Here is a 22,423-nt window from a genome sequence, read left to right as displayed (position 1 = left end):
AGAAATAGATGATAATACCAATAACCTTTAGAGTTGTACAGTTGTTGCTGATAGAGACGATCGATTGTGAGTGCTTGTGAGGAGCTGGGCGCGGGCTGAGATACGGTACGGAACGTGCATGGCGCAGTTGCTGCCCTCTTCAGATGGACAGTCTAATGGGGAGCCAGGTCACTACTTGTGTAGTTGCAGTTAACTACTTCAAAAGCGTTTCAGCAAATGGTGCTGGGACACCTGGCTAGCCACATGCCAAGGAGAGCAAAGTGGCCCTTACCTAACACCATATATAAACATTAACTCAGGCCGGTGCCGCAGCTCACTAGGCTAATCCTCCTCCTTGCGGCACCAGCACACCGGGTTCTAGTCCCGGTCGGGACGTTGGATTCTGTCCCGGTTGCCCCTCTTCCAGGCCAGCTCTCTGCTGTGGCCAGGGAGTGCAGTGGAGGATGGCCCAAATGCTTGGGCCGTGCACCCCATGGGAGACCAGGAGAAGTACCTGGCTCCTGCCATCGGATCAGCATGGCACGCTGGCCGCAGCGCACCGGCCACGGTGGCCATTGGAGGGTGAACCAACGGCAAAGGAAGACCTTTCTCTCTGTCTCTCTCTCTCTCACTGTCCACTCTGCCTGTCAAAACCAAACCAAACCAAAACAAAACAAAAAACACATTAACTCAGAATTGTTCATGGGCCTAAATGTAAAAGCTAAAACTATAAAACTCTTAGAAGACATTGGAATAAATCTTTGTCACTTTAGGTTAGGCAAAACCTTCTTAGATATGGCAACAGAAGGAAAAAAACAAACAAATTGGACTTCCTCAAAATTATTTTTTGTGTGTAAAAGGACACCACCAAGCAAATGAACTGATGCCCAGAATTGGAGAGGATTTTGCAAATCATATCTGATATGGGACCTGTATCCAGAATGAGTAAGGGACTCTTAGAACTAAACATTAAAAAGGTAACCTAGTTAAAAATAGATAGAGAATCTAAATAGACATTTATGCAAAGAAGATATACAAATGAGCAATAAATACCCAAAAAGATGTTCAAAATCATTAGGGAAGTACAAATTCAAGCCTCGGTGAGGTACCACTTGACATTTGTTAGGATGTCCTTAATAAAAAAGATGGAGGTGTAGCAGTTATGATACCTGTGACACCGTTTGGGACATCTGCATCCTACAGTGGGATGCTTGGGTTTGAGTCCCAGCTCCACTTCCGATCCCAGCTTCTTCCTGATGCATAGCCTGGGATGTAACAAGTGATGGCTTAAGTAGTTGGCTCCCTGCCACGCACATGGGAGACCCAAATTGACTTCTAGGCCCCCGGCTTTGGCTTGGCCCAGCCCCAACTGTTGCAGGCATTTGGGGAGTAAGCCAGTGGATAGGAGATCTTTGTCTGTGTCTCTGCCTTTTAAATAAAATGGATAAATATTTTTTTAAAAAAAGACTGTTAGCAAGTGTTGGTGAGGCTGTGTAGATTTTAGAGCCCTTTTACGTTGCTGGTAGGGATGCGAAATGGTGTAGCCATTTTGGAAAATAGTTTGGCAGTCCCTCAAAATGTTAAACACAGAGCTACCATGTGACCCAGCAAGCGTGCTCTAGAAATACGCTCCAGAGAAATGGAAACCTGTACGTTAGTGTACGTGAATGCTCCCAGAAGCATTGTGCAGCATGGCCAAAAGCAGAAACAAGCTCAGAGTCTGTTAACTGGTGAATGGGTAAATCGCAGTGTGATGACAACCGTGCATCAGAGTGTCACCCATCAACACAAATGAAGCAAGTGGTGACCTTGCAGTGTGATGAACCTTGAAAGCCTTGTACTAAGACTTCGCAGCTAAGTGAAAGAAGCCAGCCACCGAAGGCCCCTGCGAGTCCATGTGGGCTGCTGTGACAATACCATAGATTAGGTGGCTTTAAGTAGCAGAAAAGTACATCTCACTCTTTTGGGGACTGGAAGGTCTAGATTAAAGTTTTGCCATGTGTTATCTAAACGGGACCCACCACTTGGTTCATAGATGACCATCTTCCCTGTGTCCTCACGTGGCAGCCGGCGTGAGGGAGCTCTGGGACCTTACCTAAGGGCACTGGCCCTATTTGTGAGAGCGCTGCCTTCAGGACTTGATTCCCTCCCAAAGGCTCACCTCCAAATAACACCACTGTGCAGCTCAGGTTTCAGCGTAAGTTTAGGGCATGGGGTGACACAAACATTCCAGCTGTGGCTACCTAATATTTAGCAAGAATGTCTGCATTTGTGTGAACTGTCCAGAACAGACAAATCTGTGGAGACAGAAGGTAGGTGCCCAGGCGGCAGGGGTGGCAGCAAAGCTGGGGGTGTGGAGAGTGCTTGTGGGGGTGGGGAGGCTGTGTGAGAACGTTCTGCAGTTAGATTGTAGTCCTGATTGCACAACTCTGAAAACACTCAATTAAATTGTATACTTTTAAATGGCTGGAACTTGTGGTATGTAAATTATTTCTAAGTCTTTTTTTTTTTTTTTTAAAGATTTATTTATTTGAGAAGTAGAGTTACAGAGGAGAGAGAGAGAGAAAGGTCTTCCATCTGCTGGTTCACTCCTCAGATGGCCACAACAGCCGGAGCTGAGCTGATCTGAAGCTAGGAGCTTCTTCTGGATCTCCCACATGGGTGCAGGGTCCAGGCATTTGGGCCATCTTCTACTGCTTTCCCACGTCATAGCAGAGAGCTGGATTGGAAGTGGAGCAGCCGAGACTCAAACTGGTGCCCACATGGGATTCCAGAGCCACAGGCAGAGACTTAACCTACTGTGCCACAGTGCCGGCCCCCCTAACTTATGTTTTTAAAGTAAAATACAAGACACTCAGGAACCCACCCTTGGCTGTGGGAGGGTTGAAGACAGAAGTGTCTATCAGTAATGGAAGTGAACTCCAAAGGAAAAAGAGAAATGTGGAAGAAAGTTCAGCTAGAGGGAACAGCAGGTGGAAGTCCCAAGTCCAGGAAAGATGTAGAGAAATCTAGGAATTGTAAGGCTTTGGTGGGCCCTGGGGGAACGTGACGTGACATGGAGTTGGATAGTTAAGCAAGGACTATACTGCACTGGGTGCACTGTAGGCACTGTTAACAGTTTCAGTCTATGGGAGACTTTTTTTTTTTTTTTTTTTGACAGGAAGAGTTAGAGAGAGAGAAAGATCTTCCTTCCGTTGGTTCACCCCCAAATGGCCGCTATGGCCAACGCTGCGCCGATCCGAAGCCAGGAGCCAGGTGCTGCTTCCTGGTCTCCCATGCGGGTGCAGGGCTCAAGCACTTGGGCCATCTTCCACTGCCTTCCCGGGCCACAGCAGAGAGTTCCACTGGAAGAGGAGCAACCGGAACAGAATCCGGTGCCCCGACCGGGACTAGAACCTGGGGTGTTGGCGCCACAGGCGGAGGATTAGCCAAGTGAGCCGCGGCGCCTGCCTACCATGGGAGACTTAAGCCAATGACAGACTGTGTGAGAGAATGACTAAGAGACAGGTAGATGAGGTGACGTGATAGAGACCTGAGCATTTGAAAGACGGTTCTGTTGTGTGAACTGTGGTGAGTGCAGGGTAACTGAAAGCTGAAGCAATCCAGGCAGGTGATGGCACTTGGACTCACATGTCATCAGACACAGTGGGAGGAGGTGGGCTGCACAGGACTTGGTGATGGTCACTGCAGTATCAGTGCCTAGTGACAGCGCCTGGTGTACGGTAAGTGTCCAATAAGTGGATGTTGGATGAATGAACAGAGTTGGATTTCGTTGATGAGGGAGAGGAAGGGATTAATGAATTTCAGTTTCCTGGCTTGATCGTCTGTGTAGATGCTTTTGCCGTTCACAGAGATGTAGATTTCTGAGAAAACTGGGTGGGGGTGGAAAGATTCTGAGTTCAGTTTTAAACGTGGAATTTAACGTGCTGAGCGATAGATGTCAGGTGTGGATATCTGCTAAGCAGTAGAATGTGTGTCTTTCTGACTCCCCACTCTGCATCCCATGTTGCCTCGCTACAGAATCTCAACTGTCAGGAGGTTCTTTTGATGTCCTGTTTTGATGGCTTTAGAAAATAAAGACCTTTCTTCCAGCCCAAACTGGTTTATTAGATGGCTTTGGAAAAAGTGGTTTAGTTTACAGTTTAGGAAAGAGGGAAGGGTTAGCTTTGTTGAGGGATAAACATATTTATTCCAACTTTGCATTGATGGCTGCACTTGGTTCTTGTCCCTGGGTGCCCCAGGTTGAGGCTTGAGGCACTTGCTGTCCATGTGCCAGGACTGAGGTGTCCAGAATGTGCTTAGCCACAGCATAGGTAAATGTTCTGCACATTGATCCAGGGGTTTTATCTAATTAACAAAAACCCTGGCTGGTAAATACATTTGGCTGTCTGGGGGCCTCAGAGAGGCTGTCTGTTTATCGATTGTTACATCATTTTGGCTGGATAGGAAGATATTAATGATGGCATTAGAGCAACCAAAACACCCAGCCCTCTTGATCAGTAAATATTTAAATGTCCTTGTGCCTGGCGGCAGATTGAAAGAAAGTTTTATCCTAGACCAAAGGTCAAGGCCTCAAGGGTGGCACTCCTGTAATTTGATCTTGCAGTGTGAGCTTCCTGAGGTCCTCATTCTGGTTTTTCCGAATGCTAGGGTGTAACCCACACAGGTTCTTTGAATGCTGCATCCTGTCGCAGAAAGAGTTTTAGCAGAAGATCTGGGTTCCACTTCTGACTTGGTTACTAACTGGTTCTGTGACAAATTGATGAGTCATTGACCCTTCCTTCCTAAGTCTTAATTTACAGGTTTTGTTAATAGGCTTCCTACTGAGAACTTTTAAATACTGTTCCCAGCGTGGAGCTCTGCAGAGGAAGCTGAATCCCTCTGGGAGGGTGGAGGCCACACACTGAAAGGCTGGGCTCCTCTGCACTGACCTTCACCTTCACCAGCGGTGAGCAAGGTCTCCATGGTGGCCTGGAGCCTGGCTGCTTCCACTGGATCTGCTGAGGCACCGCTTGCCGGCTCCTTGGTGGTAGAAGGTCAGATAGAGGTTTTTCTTGAGCTTCCCAGGGAGGCGAGTTGTGTAAGCCTCTGGTCATTTGCTCTGAAGCCCAGCAGAGTCCGCTGGTTGGCCAAGCCTGTAAGCAGAGAGCAGCCAGGGGCTACTGTGCTGGACCTGGGGGAACAGAGGCCCTGGGACTGAGCCCACAGTGTTGGTCTCACTGCTCCCTGGCTGTGGTTCAGCTAGTCTCTACTTCGCAGTGGCCTTCGCTGTGACGTGCCTTTGGTCCCGTCTGACCACCCTCCCAGGACCTCGTGAGAGTCACAGGCAGGTGAGCATTTGTCTGGAAAAGGACTCACACTTTGAGTCATCACTGTTGGATCATCAGGTGGTTTTCCCTGAACTTCCGAGTACCTGGGACTCCCAGCAGTGCCCCGTGCATGCTCTTGAGAGCAGTCTCCTCAGGGATGGGGGGCCCATCTGCTCCCTCGTCTGTGAGTGTGGGAAGGCAGGAGACCCTGCTGTGTCAGTCTATACTGAGCATGTGAATGCTTACTGAATGTTATTGGGAGTAAATGGTAGAGTTAAGCAAACTTTCATAGTTACTACAATCTTAATCTACAAATAGGACTGACCCTCCGCCTCTGTAAAAATAAAAATGAAGTAGTTCAATCATTCATTCATTCAAAAAAGAACACCTACTGTGTGTGGTAGATAGGTCAGCGTTGGTCAGAAACATGTACAGTCTTGCCCCGTGGCAACGGCGACAGCTGCTGCAAAAGAGCCACACAGAGGGGGCGACACTTCCCCTAGTGGGGAAGCTTGGGCTTCTAACTGAAGAGGCTGGGAAGAGGGAGCTGATGTTCACTAAACTCTTGTGGGGTGAGCAGGAAGCAGGGCAGGCATGAGGGAGGGGCTGCGGCCAGAGATGGTCCAGGGGCCTGGGATCCGCAGACCTTGCAGGGCACAGAGCCCATAGGAGCTTTGCCTTGATTCTGGTAGCAGCGGTGGCTGAGTTGGATTAGGGGAGTTGGTGTGAAAGCCACCAGCCCAGCCTCAGAGAAGCGTCAGGAGCCAGGCTGAGTGCCTAGACATGCCAGACATCTTCTTGGCATGATCCAAGCTCTTGAAGCAGTGTGGGTCCCTAAGTTGCAGTGCCCCTGGGGGCCCAGGACTATCTCCCCCACCACCTTTGCTGTTGCCGAAATGCGCTTTCCCTCTGAAACCCCAGGTCAATCCTGGCCTTGAAGTGAATGCCATTGGCAAGGCTGGGATCCATTAGATATTTTTCCCAAGAAATTTTCCTGGAAGTTGAGGAACTGAGAAATCCAAGAATATTGGAAGCAGTCAAGCCAGCGTATTATTGGGCTTACAGTATTCACTCAGCTGCTTGCATCACAATTCTTTCCTGTCTCTGTTCTGTTTGAAAAGCCTCAAAAAAATCTCTTCTGGGGCCAGCACTGTGGTATAGTAAGCGAAGCCTCCGCCTGTGGTGCCAGCATCCCATATGGGCACCGGTTCAAGTCCTGGCTGCTCCTCTTCCAATCCAGCTCCCTGCCATGGCCTGCGAAAGCAGTGGAGAATGGCCCTGTATGCCTGCCTACTTCACTTGGGCCTCTGCACCCCCATGAGAGACCCAGAAGAAGCTCCTGGCTCCTGGCTTCAGATTGGTCCAGCTCTAGCCATTGTGAACCAGCCAATGGAAGACCTTTCTCTCTGTCCCTCTCTCCCTCTGTCTGTAACTCTGCCTCTCAAATAAAATCTAAAAAAAAAAAAAAAAGAAAAAGTCTCCCTTCTGAACTCAGAGGCCCTTCTGTATCCTTCACTCTCCCTCCTTGTGTGCAAGGGTGCTAGGCCCAAAGTCCTCCTAAGGCAGCAGGTGGTCCTCTCTTGTGATTCTGTCATTGAATCTGCCCAAGTGGCTTTTGTGTCACTGCAAGAGTGGTAGCTACTTTGGAGTCTGACAGAGCAAGGTGTGAATCCCGGCTGTGCCATTTGCTAGGCCTGTAACCTTGGAAGAGCTGCCTAATCTAAACTTAAGTTCTTCGTCTGCAAAGTGGGAGTGATAACTCCACACCTTACCCTCTTCCTGTGAGGATTCAGTGAGAAAGTGCAGGTGACTCCTCAGTGCTGTGCCTAGCACATAGAAAGTACTCAGTACCTACTGTTAATGGCACAGGATCCACTTCAGTTAGCAAAACTGATTAAGGGAATGGGAAGAATTTTCTGTGTATTCTCTTTTTACCTCTTTAATCTTTCTTATGCTCTCAGTGTAAGCACTCAGAGCTCCCCAGCCAGATCACAGGAGGTAAGTTACTGTCCAGATGGACAGCAAACCTCACACTAGTCTGCTGGGCTTGGTTTTACCACCTGCTTTTAGGACCCTCATAGACTCAGAATTTTATGTAACATTTATAACGTGTTACTTTAATAACAGTTCTTGTATATATTGAGTGTATTACTTATACAAAATAACAGTTGTAGAGTATTTTAGTAACATTAATATTACTAATAGTGACTGCCTTTTTTGTGTCAGGCATTTGGAGACCAGTGACTGCATCCTCGCAAAACTCTCTAAGTAGGATAGCCCCATTTCACGTTTCTGCCTGAAGTGGCCCACCCCTGCATGCACAGGCTAGGAGGCTGCAGGCCCCAAGCAGGAGGGAGGCGCACCAGCTCCCCGTCTTCTGTCTTGCCCAGGCTCAGGGAGATGTTGTCCAGCCAAATGGAGAGCCCTTTCTGCCTAGCTTCTTGGAAATGCACAAGATCAGTTTGTTTTGTTATTTATTTGAAAGGGAGAGAGACAGAGCTCTTCCCTCTGCTGTTTCACTCCCTAAATGCCTCCAATAGCTGAGGCTAGGCCAGGCCAAAGTTGGGAGCTGGGAATTCAGGCTGGTCTCCCTCAGAGATCCAAGTGCTACCTCCCCGGGTGTGCATTCCCAGGAAGTTAGCTTCAGAAGCTGAGCCAGGACTCCACCCCAGGCACTCCTATATGGGCTGTGGGCTTTCCAAGCTCCCCGCCCCCCAGCCCAGGAATAACTCCATTTTGCCCAGACTTGGCTTCTTACTCTCCCAGACACACTCAGTCGTTCTGTCCTGTGAGCCCGTGCATCCTACTGTCTGTCTAGATCCTATTGGTGCCTCACTGCCTACCTCAAGCCCATGCTCTTCCAGAAAGGTCACTTTGACTAATGGTAGCTGGTAACTGTCCCCTCAACAGAGACAGAGTACCAGATGCCGTATATGTACTGCCTCTATTCTTCCGCACAGTGTTAGCGCCTGCCCGTGGCATGGTCTCATGGCTAGTGAGTGGTAGCCAAAGCTGAGGTGTGTGCCTCTCTGAGTGCAGCTCACTACTTGGACTAGCCCATCAGAATATCCACAGGCCTGGAAGAGTGAGCCATGTGGTGTCTTCTTTAATGATTCACCTCCTTGCCTTTCTTTCCACTTGCTTCGACCAGATTTCTCCCTTTCACAGCCAGGTAGATGGCACCTCCTTCTCTTGCCTCCACCGTGGCAGGTTACCAGAAGGCTGAGTGGGCACTCAGAAGGCGAGTCCAACCCACTGATTGATTGGTTGGTTGAAGCCCTGTTTATTCTCCAAAGGCTGCCCAGCAGGGAATGACAGCCCCGGGCAGCAGCTGGGCAGGCCGGCTAGCTCCAGGGTCCTTCATTCATGTGGATGGGAGGCCCAGGAAGGCTGCATAAGAATCCTCTCTGAGGCTGGGCTGGGGCTTCCATCTCAATGCCCTTTTGTCTAGGGGGATTGCACCCAGGCCTCCTGGGAAGTCTGTGTGTTTGAGCAGCCTTTGCAGATGGACTGTGAGCAGGGGCAGGCTGTAAAGTACAAACAATGGGGGAGGCCCTGGGCTCCCAGGGGTTCAGAGTCCAGCAGGCAGGGCAAGATCCTTCCCAGGGCAGATGCCGGTCCAGTCACAGCCCCTTCTTGGGTCAGACAGGAGCTCAGGCACTTTTGTGTCAGCCTCATTTCCTCTCCAGTGTTCAGGCCCCCTCTGTAGCTTCTCTGAAGGTCAGCATCTAGTCCTCTCGGGCACCTCAGGATGTAAGGCATCTTGTGCCTCCTGAAGAATAGATTCTGATTGGACAAACATTCATTCATTCACTAATTAAGATAGAATTCACATACCATAACATTTCACCCTTTTAAAGTATACAGTTCAGTGCATTTTGTACATAAGTTTGTGCAACAGCATCTGTTACATTCCAGAACATTTGTGTCACCCTCCAGAAATCCCCTGGTTCCATTAGAGTCTTTCCCCATTCCCCTCTCCTCCCAGGCCTAGCACCTGCTCACCTCCATTCTGTCTCTGCATTTACCTGTTTCTGGACATCTTACATGAATGGAATCCTCCGCAGTGTGGCTTTTGTGTCTGGCTTGTGTCACTTAGGAGTTCCAGGTTCACTCCGTGTGGCATCAGTCCTTCACCCTTCATTATGGTTGAGTGATGTTCCCATATAGATGCGCTGACGTTTGTGTTTGTGCTTTTCGGCTGTTATGAATGAGGCTGCTGGGAACATTTGTGCACAGATTGTTACGTGACTGTGTTTTCCTGTCTCTTGGGCATATGCCCAGTGGTGGGATTGCTGCCCCATACCGTAACTCTGTGTTTACCCTTTTGAAGAGCTGCCAGACCTCTTTCCAAAGCGCCTACACCAGCTCACACTCTCCCCGCGCAGGCTGAGAGGGTCTCAGTTTCTCAGCAGCTCTTGTTACCACTGATGCTTTTCAGTATAGCCAGGCTGGTGAGTGTGCAGTGGTAGCTCTGGGCGGTTTGGATGGGCACCTCCCTGATGACTTTGCTGATGGCAGTACCTTTTTACCCTTGGTTGTGGATCTTCTAAGACCCGTTATCAGCAATGGGCCCCAGTAGGCACTGAGGAGAGAATAAAGATTTATCATGAAGACCTCTGTCTTTCAAGGAAATTGCTATCTGGTCAAGGGACTGTAATTAGTACATGTGAAAAGCTAGGGCTTCATAAACAAGGTGGCCTTCAATCTGGGCCTGGATATAGATACTATTTGCATTTAAGGAACTTTATGGAAAGACTTTCTGTAGGGAAAGCACATTGTATTTAGTAGAAAACTGTTTTATCTCATGATACATCCTGAAATGTGTGTGTGAAAGCAGCTGGCATGGCGCTGGAGCTGTGGCGTGGTAGATTAAGCTGCTGTCTGTAGCACCAGCATCCCATATGGGTGCCGGTTCAATTCCTTGCTGCTCCACTTTCCATTCAGCTCCCTGCAAATGCTTCTGGGAAAGCAGCGGAAAATGGCCCAAGTGCTCCCTGCACCCACGTAGGAGACCCAGAAGAAACTTGGTTTCTGGCTTCCAGCTCTGGCCGTTGTAGCCATTTGGGGAGTGAACCAGTAAATGGAAGATCTCCCTCTCTATCTCTCTCTCCCCCTCCCTCCGTCTCTCTCTCCCTCCTTCTGTAACTCTGCCTTTCAAATAAAATAAATAAATACTTTTAAAAAAGCAAGCAAGCAGCCGGCATAGCACCCGACACATGGTGGGCTGTCATTGCTGGTTAGTTCCCTTTCCTTATTTGATCCCAGCTCTGTCCTCTAGGACCGCACAGCTGCCTGTTCCTGTTCCAGACCTTTAATATCAGGAGACAGCCCCAAGTCGCATAAAACATGGCTTCTCAAGTCTTCTCCCTAGCCTACTCAGGTTCTTGTGAAGCAGCCGTGAAGTGTGGGTGCCCACTGCTGTGAGGAACAGGATGGTCATCCTCTTGGTAGGGATCTTACACTTCTGTTAGTGTGGCCTGAGCTTGCAGTCAGCCCCGCCTACTGAGAACCAGGGCTTCCTGCACCCTGTCACCTTTTGATTGGGTTTGTTTGCTAAGCTTGTTTTGATCTAAAGGCAAGGACACTGTGAAGCAGTGTATTGCTTTTTGAATATGTAAGTGGTGGCAGTAGTATGGAGCCTCCATGAAGAAGGGACATGTTAGGCTTTCTCATCCCAAAGCCAGAAGAGAAGAGAGAAGCTTCTAGAAGTAATGACAGTGTCTCTCCACCCCTCAAACAATCTTCTTGCTTTTCCCTCTTTATCATTTTCTGTCAGTTGGTTAGTCCTATTAAACTGTGGTATGCTGACCTGTGCTAAATGTGGGAGGACGATGGGATGTGTGCCCTGAAGGCAGCCATGGTCCACAGGGAGAGAATGGGCTCCAGGCCGAAGTTGCCACTGACTGGCCCTGGAGCCTTAAGCAAGTCGTTTGCTTGGGCTTGTTCTCTGAGATCATAAATGTCAGGTGCCTGCTGCAGAGTGTGAGGCCCAAGAATTACCAGCTCTTGAACTCCATTATTCATGAGGAGTGTGAGAAAGGAAGAGCCAGGCGTGCTGCTGTGCTCACTGATCCCGTGCTGACATCTCAGGGCACCCATGCTCTTGTGTGTGTACTTGCTTGTCCCATGGCCCCAAACCTGCTCAGCTGAGAGCACTTTATGAGCAAGGTCCACGTCTGAGCCACCTGGGTGCCCTCAGTGTCCAGCACAGAGGCCGGCTTGCAACAGCTGTTGTTGAGTAAGCAAAGGCCAGACCCTGCTCTGACCCTCCCAGGGGATCAGGTATTAAGGCCAGCTTTCCAGTCTGCTCTTCACTGAAAATCTCATGGAATTCTGGACAGTGGCAGTGGTGGCTCAAATGCCAACCTAATAAGAGAGGTTTGAGTAACCTCTGTCTCACTGCTAGTGTGACAGGCTTCCTGACCACCAACCAGCTTGTCCAGCTACTCTCTAAAGCAGCCCTGAGTCTTGGCTATGGGGCCAGCAGGTGGCGCCCATGGGCCTTTCCAGTACCTCCATTGCCGGGACAGGTCTTTCCTCCTTTTCACCAAGGCAGCTGCTGCCCTTCTGGGATGTGTACGTACCCAGGCAGAGGTACCCAAGTGAGAGTACCTGGGCTCCCTCTCCCCCTTCCCTTTTCTGGTGTCATACTGTTTTATTTAGTCGAGCCACAGCACATACTGCTTAGAGAAGTAGAGAAGTTTGCCATGGCAGAGCCCAAGAGATCATTAGGGGACTCTGCCCATCCTTTCTGGCATAGCTGTGCCTCCAGGAAGTCACCCCTGTGGTTCTGTTGCTGTGACCTATGCTCCCATGGCACCTCCCTGCTGTGTCTCAGCTCTTTGCCGTGTATGTAGGTAACTGTCCATCCAACACTTTCAGGGGCCGCATGGTGCCAGCATCATCACTGTCGTCATTATAAGACTCTGATCATAACCAGTCCTCAGGAAGACTTTATGGACTGATGGGTGACTAGTAGGACACGATGCCTCAGGAAGTTGTTAACTGAATTGAAGGATATTCCATAAACAAAAATATGAAAATCAAAGGCTGAGGAACTATTCTAGATAAAACTGAAAACACGTGAAGAGTTGATTCTGTTACTGATTCTGGCTTGCATCTGGATCACAGTGGGAGAAGTTGCTATAAAGGATTTTAGGACAATTGAAGAAATTTGAATATGGGTTATATATTAGATAAAAATAGCATATTGATGTTAAATGTTCTAAATTTGATCATCAGTGGTTAGTGATTCTGTAAGAGAATGTCATTGTACGAGGAATACAAGCTGAAGTGTTTGAGGGAAAGGGGCATAATGTTATTTTTATAAAGATTTATTTATTAATTTGAGAGAATTACACAGAGAGAGAAGGAGAGGCAGAGAGAGAGGTCTTCCATCCCCTGATTCACTACCCAATTGGCCACAACGGCCAGAGCTGCGCCAATCCAAAGCCAGGAGCCAGGAGCTTCTTTCGGGTCTCCCATGTGGGTGCAGAGGGTCAAGGACTAGGGCCATCTTCTACTGCTTTTGCAGGCCATAACAGAGAGCTGGATCACAAGTGGAGCAGCCAGGACTTGAACCAGCACCCGTATAGGATGCCGGCACTGCAGACAGTGGCTTTACCCGCTATGCCACAGCACCAGCCCTGAGCATAATGTGTTAAATTCTCACATGGACCAGACAAAACTAGAAGTCATAAAGCAAAGTGAAATGTAAAGAGAGCAGGAGTGAAGGACAAAATGAAGTTCTTTTGTACAGTTTTTATATTTTATAGTTACTTTCAAGTACAAAATTGTTTTGAAACTAGTTACAAAAACAGACTATACCTTTGGTGTATACCAACTTTCTGTAAGGGGGCTCTATCCAGTTAGTCCAGCAGCTCTTTACTGCGGTTGTGACTCAGTGCCTCGACTTGTAATCATAGCAACCAACATTTGGAACTTGTGAGCGCTTTCACGTGCAATGTTTCTTCTGGATGTCTCCACACCGTGTGAGGTAGATCTGGCGGGCTGATGAGGTAAGGTGACTTAAGTTCAGAGGTTAGCATGACCTGCCCGCGGTCACACAGCCTAGAGGAGACAAGAAGCAGGCTTGGGTGTGGTCAGTCTTTTCCAAGCAGGATGCTTTCTGAACCTGTGTGTCTGTGTAGAGGGAAGGTAGGACTGATTGATCTCTGCAGATGGTTCTTAAAGTTCAAAAATTTTAAAAGTTTATGATGGGAAATAAGCAATGCTTGTTGCACAATGTGCCTGCAGTCTTTATTGGTGCCGTCTACCTGTCAGTCCCTGTCCTTCGCTGCTGGCTGCTTCCCTTGAGTAAGCCAGGCTTGACAGTGCCGGATGGGAGAGCCACCTAGAGGAAGGCCTAGGAACGTGATGCCTCGTCCAAGTAGTGGGTGTCAAAGACTGGAGGGGCTTGTGTCTGGAGTTAGAGCACCAGCACTCAGCCTGAAGTCCAGGGGCCTGGGGGCTGAGAGCAGCCTTTGCCCTCTGCCCTGCCCCTCCCTGCCTGACTGGGTAGATAAAGGCAGATGGAGGCCGCCTGGGGATTCTAGCCCCAGGCGCCTTGCCTTTGCTCAGACAGACTGAGCCCATGCTGTTATTACTGTAAACAGGGCCTTCTGGAGGCTCCAGCCAGGGTCCTGTTGCCCAGATAGGGATCATGATTGGGTCTGCACGGCTCAGTGCTTCCAGCCTCTGATGCAGGTGGGACAGGGATCCCAGCCCTTCAGCTCCTCCCAGCTGCAGCGAGGGCCAGTTCATGCGAAGGATCCGGAAATCAGTTGGAACAATGCACGATTGAAGTTCAGTGGCCGCTTGATATTGATTGGCATAAAGAAAGAGGAAGAAAAGTCAGGCTCTACCTCGCTCCCTTGAGAATCCCCAGAGTTGGCCGGAATAACTCAGAACTGCCCTTGCATCCTGCCCGGGCCCCTGCCCCTCCCTCCTAACAGACAGCAGTCCCCAGGACTGTTCTTTTCTCTGCAAGTCTTGCTAGTAAGTGTCTTGTGTGCTCTGAACCCACCTGTCAGTTTTCATTTTGATGCTGTACATATTTAGAATCATAAGACTTTAGAATTGGTAGGGACTCTAGAAATAATTTCATTCAGTTTCTTGCTTTCCTGCAGAGAAAAGTAAGGCCCCACAGAGACAATTTTTTCCAGGTTGCACAACCAATTACAGATAGAGCTGTGACTGGAATCCATGACCTCCAGCCCCCAGGTCTGTGTTTGCAAATGTCCTCAGCCCTGAGATTAGGAGGTGGTATCCACACTGTCCCGTACATACCCAGGAACCTGAGTCCTTTGAGAAAGACAGGCATACAGTTATGATCCGGGTAACTTCCAACACAAGACAGAGCATGGGTGAGAGATCCGCACAGGTGAGTGCTGGAGACGTCCGTTCCTTCAGACCCCGAGCCCTCCTCTGTGCTGCTGCTGCGGCAGGCCCTGGGCGTGAGCAGTGTAATGACTGTATTGGTACAGGTTAGCCAGGGGTTGTGGTGGCCATAAGGCCATTTTAGGGAAGGCATCTTTTAGGAAGAAAGTATAAGATTCTTTTTTTCTAAGAAAGTTTTTCTTTTAAAAAAGAGTATGAGTATGATCACTGTTACACGAGTAAGATAGTGCTTCAAACAGTATGGCAGCCTCCACAGCAGAAAACGCCAGTGTGACTGCCTCCCCTCCCCTGCCCAGTCCAGCAGTCAGTTACCTGCTGTCTCCAACCTGCTGGACTCTTGGGTCCCTGTGGCTAGGAGCAGACTTTGTCCCCCTGACTGTTCCTCTCTTGAGGATTTTACACAGTTTATTTATCTGTCCACAGGGGAATTTGAGTACGTAACTGTGTGTACCTTTCCTGCATCATCTTAGTCTTTAAAATGGGGTGAACACTAATTGGAAAGTGGCAGTAATAATAGCATCGGCTCTTCACTTTGTCCAATACTTTATTGCATACAGAGTAGTTTCACTTATTTTTGTCTTAGTGTCTCTTGGTGCTCCTATGTGACATGTACTTTCAGTGCTAGGGACCTCTCCATTTTGTAATAGATGCAGAAATAGGCTGAGAGAGCAGGAACTATCAGATAAAAGAGGGAACCAAGGTGAAGTTCAGAGAGACTAAGTCACTCATTCATTCACAGCTCCCCATCCAGTAAGTGGCTCTGCACCAAGGTCTTTCCTGTCCCACTGCATTGCCTAAGAGTTGTACAAGAGCTGAGATTCAACTCCTGACTTCCTGCAGGTTCCCCTTTCTGTCAGGTACCCTGAGTCATTCCCAGTGAATAATCACCCACCACTGTCTCCCTAGCCAGGAGAGCTGGTTCCTTAGGGAAGGGCCTTACAGGGGTCTGGAGTGAGCCCATTGGAGCCCGCTGTACCCAGCCCCCAGATGTAGGCTGCTCTGCCCTGAGTGGCAGCCTGCATTAAACATTCTACTCATCATCTCAGGGATGATGGAATCCTAACCTTTTCGGAGACACCGTGCTCTGTCACAAGCATTGCTCTTTTTAAGAGAGATTAATTCACTTGCCCATTTGGTCCATTGGTGACAATCACAGGAGAGAGCAAGGGTGGCTTTCTTAGTCCTCTGAGGCCCTTTCAGCCGCTCTCAGCAGGCAGTCCCTCCCGCCACCCCCTCTCCCCCGCAGCTGGCTTGGGACTTTGAAATGACTGCCTGCTGGGCATTCACTTGCAAAAAAAAAAAAAAAAAAAAAAAGGCAAAATGAAATGGTGGAGACCTGGCTTGTGAAATCCTAACTTTGAGGCTGCTCTGTGCTGGGGAAGCAAGAGAGGTGTCTACCCAGGTTTCCAAAAGGAAAAGTCGTTTGTGGTTGAGTTTGCTTCTGGTGGCAGTGAAGCGAGCTTTGGTGCCTCCAGTCCTTACAGATGTGTTGTGTCTCTAGATTCTTAGAGCTGCCTTGACAGGAGGGGTTGAGAGCCACATATTACAGCTAGGAAGCCGGAGGGCCAGGATGTGGACTCCACACTCAGGGCTGCTGCTGTTTTCTGTTACTGCTCAGTCCCAAGAGGCTACAAAGACCAACATTATCAGGAAGCTAGATGTGCTTAGAAACTGTTGTCTCAATGGAGACACCAAGATTCACCTCCTGGAGGGAGCCCTCTTCTTCATGTTCACTGCTGCTCCCCTAAAACTCCTGTAGAGCTGGCAGGAGCTGGTCCTCAGTGGGCTAGTGGAGAGACTGCAGCTAAGGGAGATGATTTGCCCTCCTTGGGGTATTGTAAGTGGGTGACAGAGCTGGAATTAGAACCCAGGACTCCTGACTCTGACAGCAAGCTGAAAGAAACTGCCATTGCCAGCAGTCCCTTCTCTTAGAAAGAAATCCTGCAGATCCAGAAGAGACAACCCCAGAATGCAGACACAAATACAGCAGGCAGCTCAAAATTGTTGGCGAGTGTCCCAAGATAAAACAGTATTCTGATGCCCTTCGTATCGATCAGATTGACAGTGATTAGGAAGCTGGCTGCTCCCAAGCTTTGGCAGGGGGGAGTACCCAGGAATACCCTTTCCTGCTGGTGGGAGGATGAGCAGAGCAGGTGTTTTGGAGAGGACACTGGCACTGTAAGTTGACATCAAGTTCCCCCGTAGCCTACATCAGGGCAGTGCTCACATGGGCATGGTGCAGGGGAGTGCTGACTATAGATCGAGGCACAGGTCCAAAAGGGACATGGGAGAGGAGGTTCTTAGAGCATTGCTTTTGCTGGCTGGGAGATGTTGGCCTCCCAGGTGGGTATCCTGGGAGACCAGAGAGGGAAACTCCGGTGAAGTATCCAGGTCTCCTCATCCCCATTTTCTACTCTGCATCTTTCAGATGTAGCCTACTTAAGCATTTGATCATTTCTTTTTTCCCCAAAACCTTGAATGACAGCCCACTGTCTTTGGTAAATGGCCAAGAAATAGAAAATAGGTTTCCTTTCTATTGCTAGCTTCGGTCAGTTGACAGTGGCTGACTGATGCCCGAGTTAAGGAGGATTCTGGGGCTCTTTCAAAGTCTCCTCCAGGAAGAGCAGCTGGGAGGATTGTTGATGTCTGTCATGAGACAGCAGTGCACTGGCAGTTGCAGGAATGCCAGGCATCTGTCAGCCCTTTCCACTGAGGTGGTTTTTGTTTTTGTTTTTATTTGACAAGTGGAGTTACAGACAGGGAGAGAGACAGAGAGAAAGGTCTTCCTTCTGTTGGTTCACTCCCTAAATGGCCGCCACGGCCAGCACTGCACCGATCTGAAGCCAGGAGCCAGGTGCTTCCTCCTGGTCTCCCATGCGGGTGCAGGGCCCAAGCACTTGGGCCATCCTCCACTGCTTTCCCGGGCCACAGCAGAGAACAGGACTGGAAGAGGAGCAACCGGGACTAGAACCGTCGCCCATATGGGATGCTGGTGCCGCAGGCAGAGGATTAACTAAGTGAGCCACGGCGCCAGCCCCTCCACTGAAGTTTTATCCCAGGACCTGTTACTGATTTCATAGGGTTAGTGAGCTCCTGGACATTACATGTTTTTAAAAAAACCTATGTGTATGTGTGTTCCTGTGTCATTTTCTCACAAGAATTCACAGCTGCAAAAAGGTTTATGCCTACTGCCCTGGCCTGCTGGATTGTCATGAAGCCCTGAGTAGACCCCGTGTGCCTCCACAGCTGTCACTGCTATGAACTGTCACCCAGAGAGTCTGCCTGTGGCCTCCTCATTTTGCCTTGCCTGACCCCGGTCAAGTCTTTCCCTCCGAAACTTTTTTGAGTTTCTTCAACCCGTCCTGATTTTCTAGCCTTTTCTACAGTGTGGGTCAGAACTGCAAGACCATCCCATCAGAACTGTGGTTGGGGTCAGTCCTCCACACTGCCTGCTACGGGGTGAGGTAGGGGGTGGACAACGGAACTTTTGTAAATTGGGAGGGAGGTGTTGTGCGAAAGATTTCTGTGTCACGGAAAATCCACGCCCAGGGTTCTTAGGCCTGTCACCATTCTTGGCCATGGAAAATTGTTTCTGCATACCAGAGGTTTAAATAGTAAGAGACCCTGGACTTCCACTGAAAGGAATCCTCCAGACTCAAGGTCAGAGCTGAGGATTTCCCCTGCCCCTCTCCTGACATGCGCCCTCAAGTTTCATGTCCTGACAGGGCAGGAGGATTCTGGGGCTCTTTCAAAGGCTCCTCCAGGAAGAGCAGCTGGGAGGATTGTTGATGTCTGTCTTGAGAAAGCAGTGCACTGGCAGTGCAGGAATGCCAGGCATCTGTCAGCCCTTTCCACTGAGGTGGTTTTTGTTTTTGGTTTTGTTTTTATTTGACAAGTGGAGTTACAGACAGGGAGAGAGACTGCCTCCTCTAGGGAAGGGGCCAGTCCCTCTGCCTGGAACACTGCCCTCTTTGGTCCAGCTAACCCTTTTATCATCACACCCTCACTGAGTTAGGTTTCTTTGTGCACCTCTGGTCCCGGTTCACAACAGTCGTGAAAGTGTAGTTTCTGTGCTTGCTGGCCTGTGCCGTTCACTGCCCCGGCATTGTAAAAGGCACACGGACATCCTGGCAGAGTGGGCAGACGACCACGTGATGTTTCTCAGCACCATCCCAAGCCTGAGTTACCTGCTTGCTTGGCAGCCCGCCAGCTTGTTGGGCATGGTGCAGGGGAGTGCTGACTGCAGATCGAGGCACAGGAATCATGTTAGGAGTCAAAGCCACACCTTTGGGCTCTCTGCGCATTGCCCGTTTAGGGCTAGACCCCACCAGAGAATAGACCTTCCCAATCCCCGGGCCCCCCCTGCCATTTCCAGGAGAGACCCTGGAGCTTGGTGAATCACACTCCTGACTTGCCTCCCCTTTCCTGGCACAGTGGTCTCTGTAGTCACAGCAGTCTTTGTGCTGGCCCAAGCCCCATTGCTAATTCATTTGCTGCCCTACAGTGGCATGTCTTCTCACCTAGTCCGGTTTCCAGCATAGGATTGGGCACGTGTGTATTGATTTGCTGTCATCGGGTTAGCCTTGGCCTTTCACACTACTCAGAGGCAGGCTGTCTAGGAAGGGAGGTGAGAAGGGATCGGGCTCCAGAGTTGTTAGTGACGCGACTTGCAGTCCCGACATTGCCCTGAACTAGCTGTGCAGCCTTGAGAAAGTCATGTCACTTCACTGAGCCTGCTGCTCCCTCCCTGAAAAAAGCTCCTTAGACTGTGCAAGGCGTAGGTAATGGGAAGTAGCCTGTACAGTTCCTGCCTGGGACACATGCTCGGTAGAAGTGTTCCGTTTACTCCCCTTCCCCTCTACCCACCCCCACGTCATAAGGTTCCTGGGACCCAGAATCGACACTTTGAGTAGTAGACTCTGAACTCTGTGTTCGTTCATGTACTCAGTGATTATTGAGCTCCTGTGTGCTGGGCACTGACATAGATTCAGGCAGGGTTCATGTCTGCTCTCCTAGGAACCTGATACAGCATTTCTACTGTTTGGTCCATCTTTGCCTGTGTTGAAGGGTTGTGAATTTCCGAACAGCTATGATACAGATCAGTTTGAAGGATGCAATCCTTTTGTATACTGGGAACTGCCTAGATATAGATAAGACCCAGTTTTAGGCATTCTTTGCTGAGTATTGGGCAATTAAGGAGCCAAGAGTGATGTGTGAAGTGGGTGGGTCCAAGAAGGCTTCTCAGGAGGCCACAGCCATAATTGTACCACACAGCCTGGGAGCAGCAGAGAGCCAGGGGAGGGAGGATAGGGGCGGTACATTCTGTTCTCAAGAGGCTCTCAGCTCAAGAGGCTTCCCTCTCATTTAAGGGAAGAAAGAGAGAGGTAAGAGAAGCCTTGGGTTGGTGAAGAGACCACAGGGGCAGGGATTGGCATTTAGTTCTTAAAGGCCTCTCTCCTGACTCACCCCGCCTCCCTGTTCATTGACTGTCATTTCTTCTGTGGTTATTTCTGCTCTTACGTCCGGGGCAAGCCATGCACTTAAAATATTCCTCTGTTTTTTTAGGCTATTGTCAGAAGGCGCAGATGTCAATGCAAGGCACAAACTGGGCTGGACAGCACTCATGGTGGCTGCCATCAACCGAAACGACAGGTGAGCCTCTCCTTCGACCCAGGACCCTCTCAGCCAGATCTCTGCACATGATGTTCCTGAATGTCCCCACCCTTGCTGTCCCCTGCTGTCTTCTCTAGAGGCAGGGAAATGGATTCAGTCTAAGGTACTTGCCTGCACCTGGTACACTGGACTGCTATAGATGTGGAGGGGGAGGCTTTGGATCCCAGCGCCATCATCCACTGACTTTGCGACCTTAGACACGTTGTTTGCATTACTGGAGCACCCACACGTTTGAGAGCCTGTTATCAGTGATGGAGTGCACTTGCGTGAGTTATGTTCTCATTGTCCACGTCTGTGTATGTTGGGAAGTCTGCAGTCACTGTCCCCTGTGAGAGGAATAGTGTGCCATTGGCCTACCCCCTGCCCCATTCCCTTGGGGTTGGAGCTATTGTGTGAAGATCACACTTTGTTTCTACAGTTATCTATCATTCTCACAACTACCCCAAGTATATAAAGCTATTATGATGCTCATTGTGCAGCTGAGAAAACTGAAGCCCAAAGAGGTAAAGTGATTTGTCTAAAGTCACATGGACAGGACTCAAAACGTGGCCTGACTGCCTGCAGAGTTGGTGTTTTGTGCAGTGTCTCCCTGCTGCTCCTGATGTCAGATTCCAGCCTAGCACTAGTGCTGCCTTTCCATCACAGTCCATGCCAATTTCCGTCCTGGAGTCTGCATTGGTAGTTGGAGGTATCAATTTTGATTTTTTACTTCAAGGAGCTCTTTTTTTTTTTAGATTTATTTTACTTGATTGAAAGGTAGAGTTGCAGAGAGAGAAGGAGAAATATAGAGATCTTCCATCCCCCTGGTTCACTCACCCCCAAATGACTGCAATGGCCAGGGCTGGGCCAGACTGAAATCAGGAACCTGAAGTCCATTCAGGTCTCCCATGTACAGGGCAGCAGGCGCAAGCTCTTGGGCCATCTTCGACTGCTTTCCCAGGTGCATTAGCAGGGAGCTGAATTGGAAGCAGCTGGGACTTGAACTGATACCTATATGGGATGGCAGCATTGCAGGCAGCAGCTCACCCTGCTGGGACATAACACCGGCCTCTCAAGAAGTTCTTCAAGGCTTTTGTTCACCAGTACTTGCCATCTTTGGAAGGGTCAGAAATGTAGAAAAGGGCAATGAAATGGGGATTTTCTAACACAGGGTGGTACTGCCTCAGACTGGCCAAGAGTTTTAGCTGTATTTGAGATAGGCCTGTCTATACCGCTCTTTTTTTTTTTAAAGATTTATTTATTTTACTTGAAAATCAGAATTATATAGAGGAGGAAAGGCAGAGAGAGAAAGAGGGAGAGAGGGATAGAGAGAAAGAGAGAGAGAGAGGTCTTCATCCACTGGTTCACTCCCCAATTGACCACAATAGCCAGAGCTGTGCCGATCTGAAGCCAGGAGCCAGGAGCTTCTTCCGGGTCTCCCACATGGGTGCAGGAGCCCAAGGACTTGAGCCATCTTCTACTGCTTTCGCAGGCCATAGCAGAGAGCTGGATTGGAAGTGGAGCAGCCGGGTCTCAAACCGATGCCCAAATGGGATACCAGCACTGCAGGCAAAGGTTACGCCACAGCACCGGCCCCATACACTGCTCCTTTATTATGAACTTGTTCTCAGTCACTCAGTTTCCTTGTTGGCTATCTCTAAGCACTGACTTTTTAATAAATTACTTTTTAAATAAATAGTCTGCAGTTGAGAGACCTGGTTTTGACCTTTAGTTGAAATTCAGAACTTCATGACAGTTTGTTTCATCATCAAACATTATTTCTCCAGACATTTAGTAAGTACCTACTCTGAGCAAGGCCTGTGCCAGTCTTCAGAGAGTCAGAGATCTTGGGAAGCTTGCAGTCTAATGTAGAAAAGAAAAGCAGGCAAAGAAGCGTGATAAAGTGACATCCGTGACGTCAGAGCAGTGTGTCTAGGACATTATTGAAGCAGAGCAGGTGAGGGGACTCAATCTTGCAGTAGAGTAAATTCTCCTCATACTCTGTCAAGAATCAAATAAGATAATGGATGTACTACATGTTATAAATGGTGAGTTGTTACTCCCTGATGCCCACATTAGAC

At 49.3% G+C, this 22,423-nt stretch overlaps 1 protein-coding gene across 5 annotated transcripts in view; it reads left to right on the top strand.

Annotated features, from left to right (window-relative positions):
* The window catches only part of CLPB (ClpB family mitochondrial disaggregase), a 140,694-nt gene that overhangs the window by 8,697 nt on the left and 109,574 nt on the right, over positions 1-22,423 (top strand). For all 5 annotated transcript variants that reach the window (XM_002708715.6, XM_008264387.5, XM_089330372.1 and 2 more), the window contains exon 3: positions 20,256-20,342. In XM_002708715.6, coding sequence (XP_002708761.3) covers positions 20,256-20,342 — 87 coding nt within the window. The remainder of the gene's footprint in view (positions 1-20,255; positions 20,343-22,423) is intronic.

The sequence above is a fragment of the Oryctolagus cuniculus genome, chromosome 1 (assembly GCF_051225735.1).
Source record: "Oryctolagus cuniculus isolate XC-2025 breed Fujian yellow rabbit chromosome 1, ASM5122573v1, whole genome shotgun sequence".
Classification (NCBI taxonomy): domain Eukaryota; kingdom Metazoa; phylum Chordata; class Mammalia; order Lagomorpha; family Leporidae; genus Oryctolagus; species Oryctolagus cuniculus.
The sequence above is the reverse complement of the archived record's forward strand: the minus strand, read 5'-3'. Positions and strand labels throughout refer to the sequence as shown.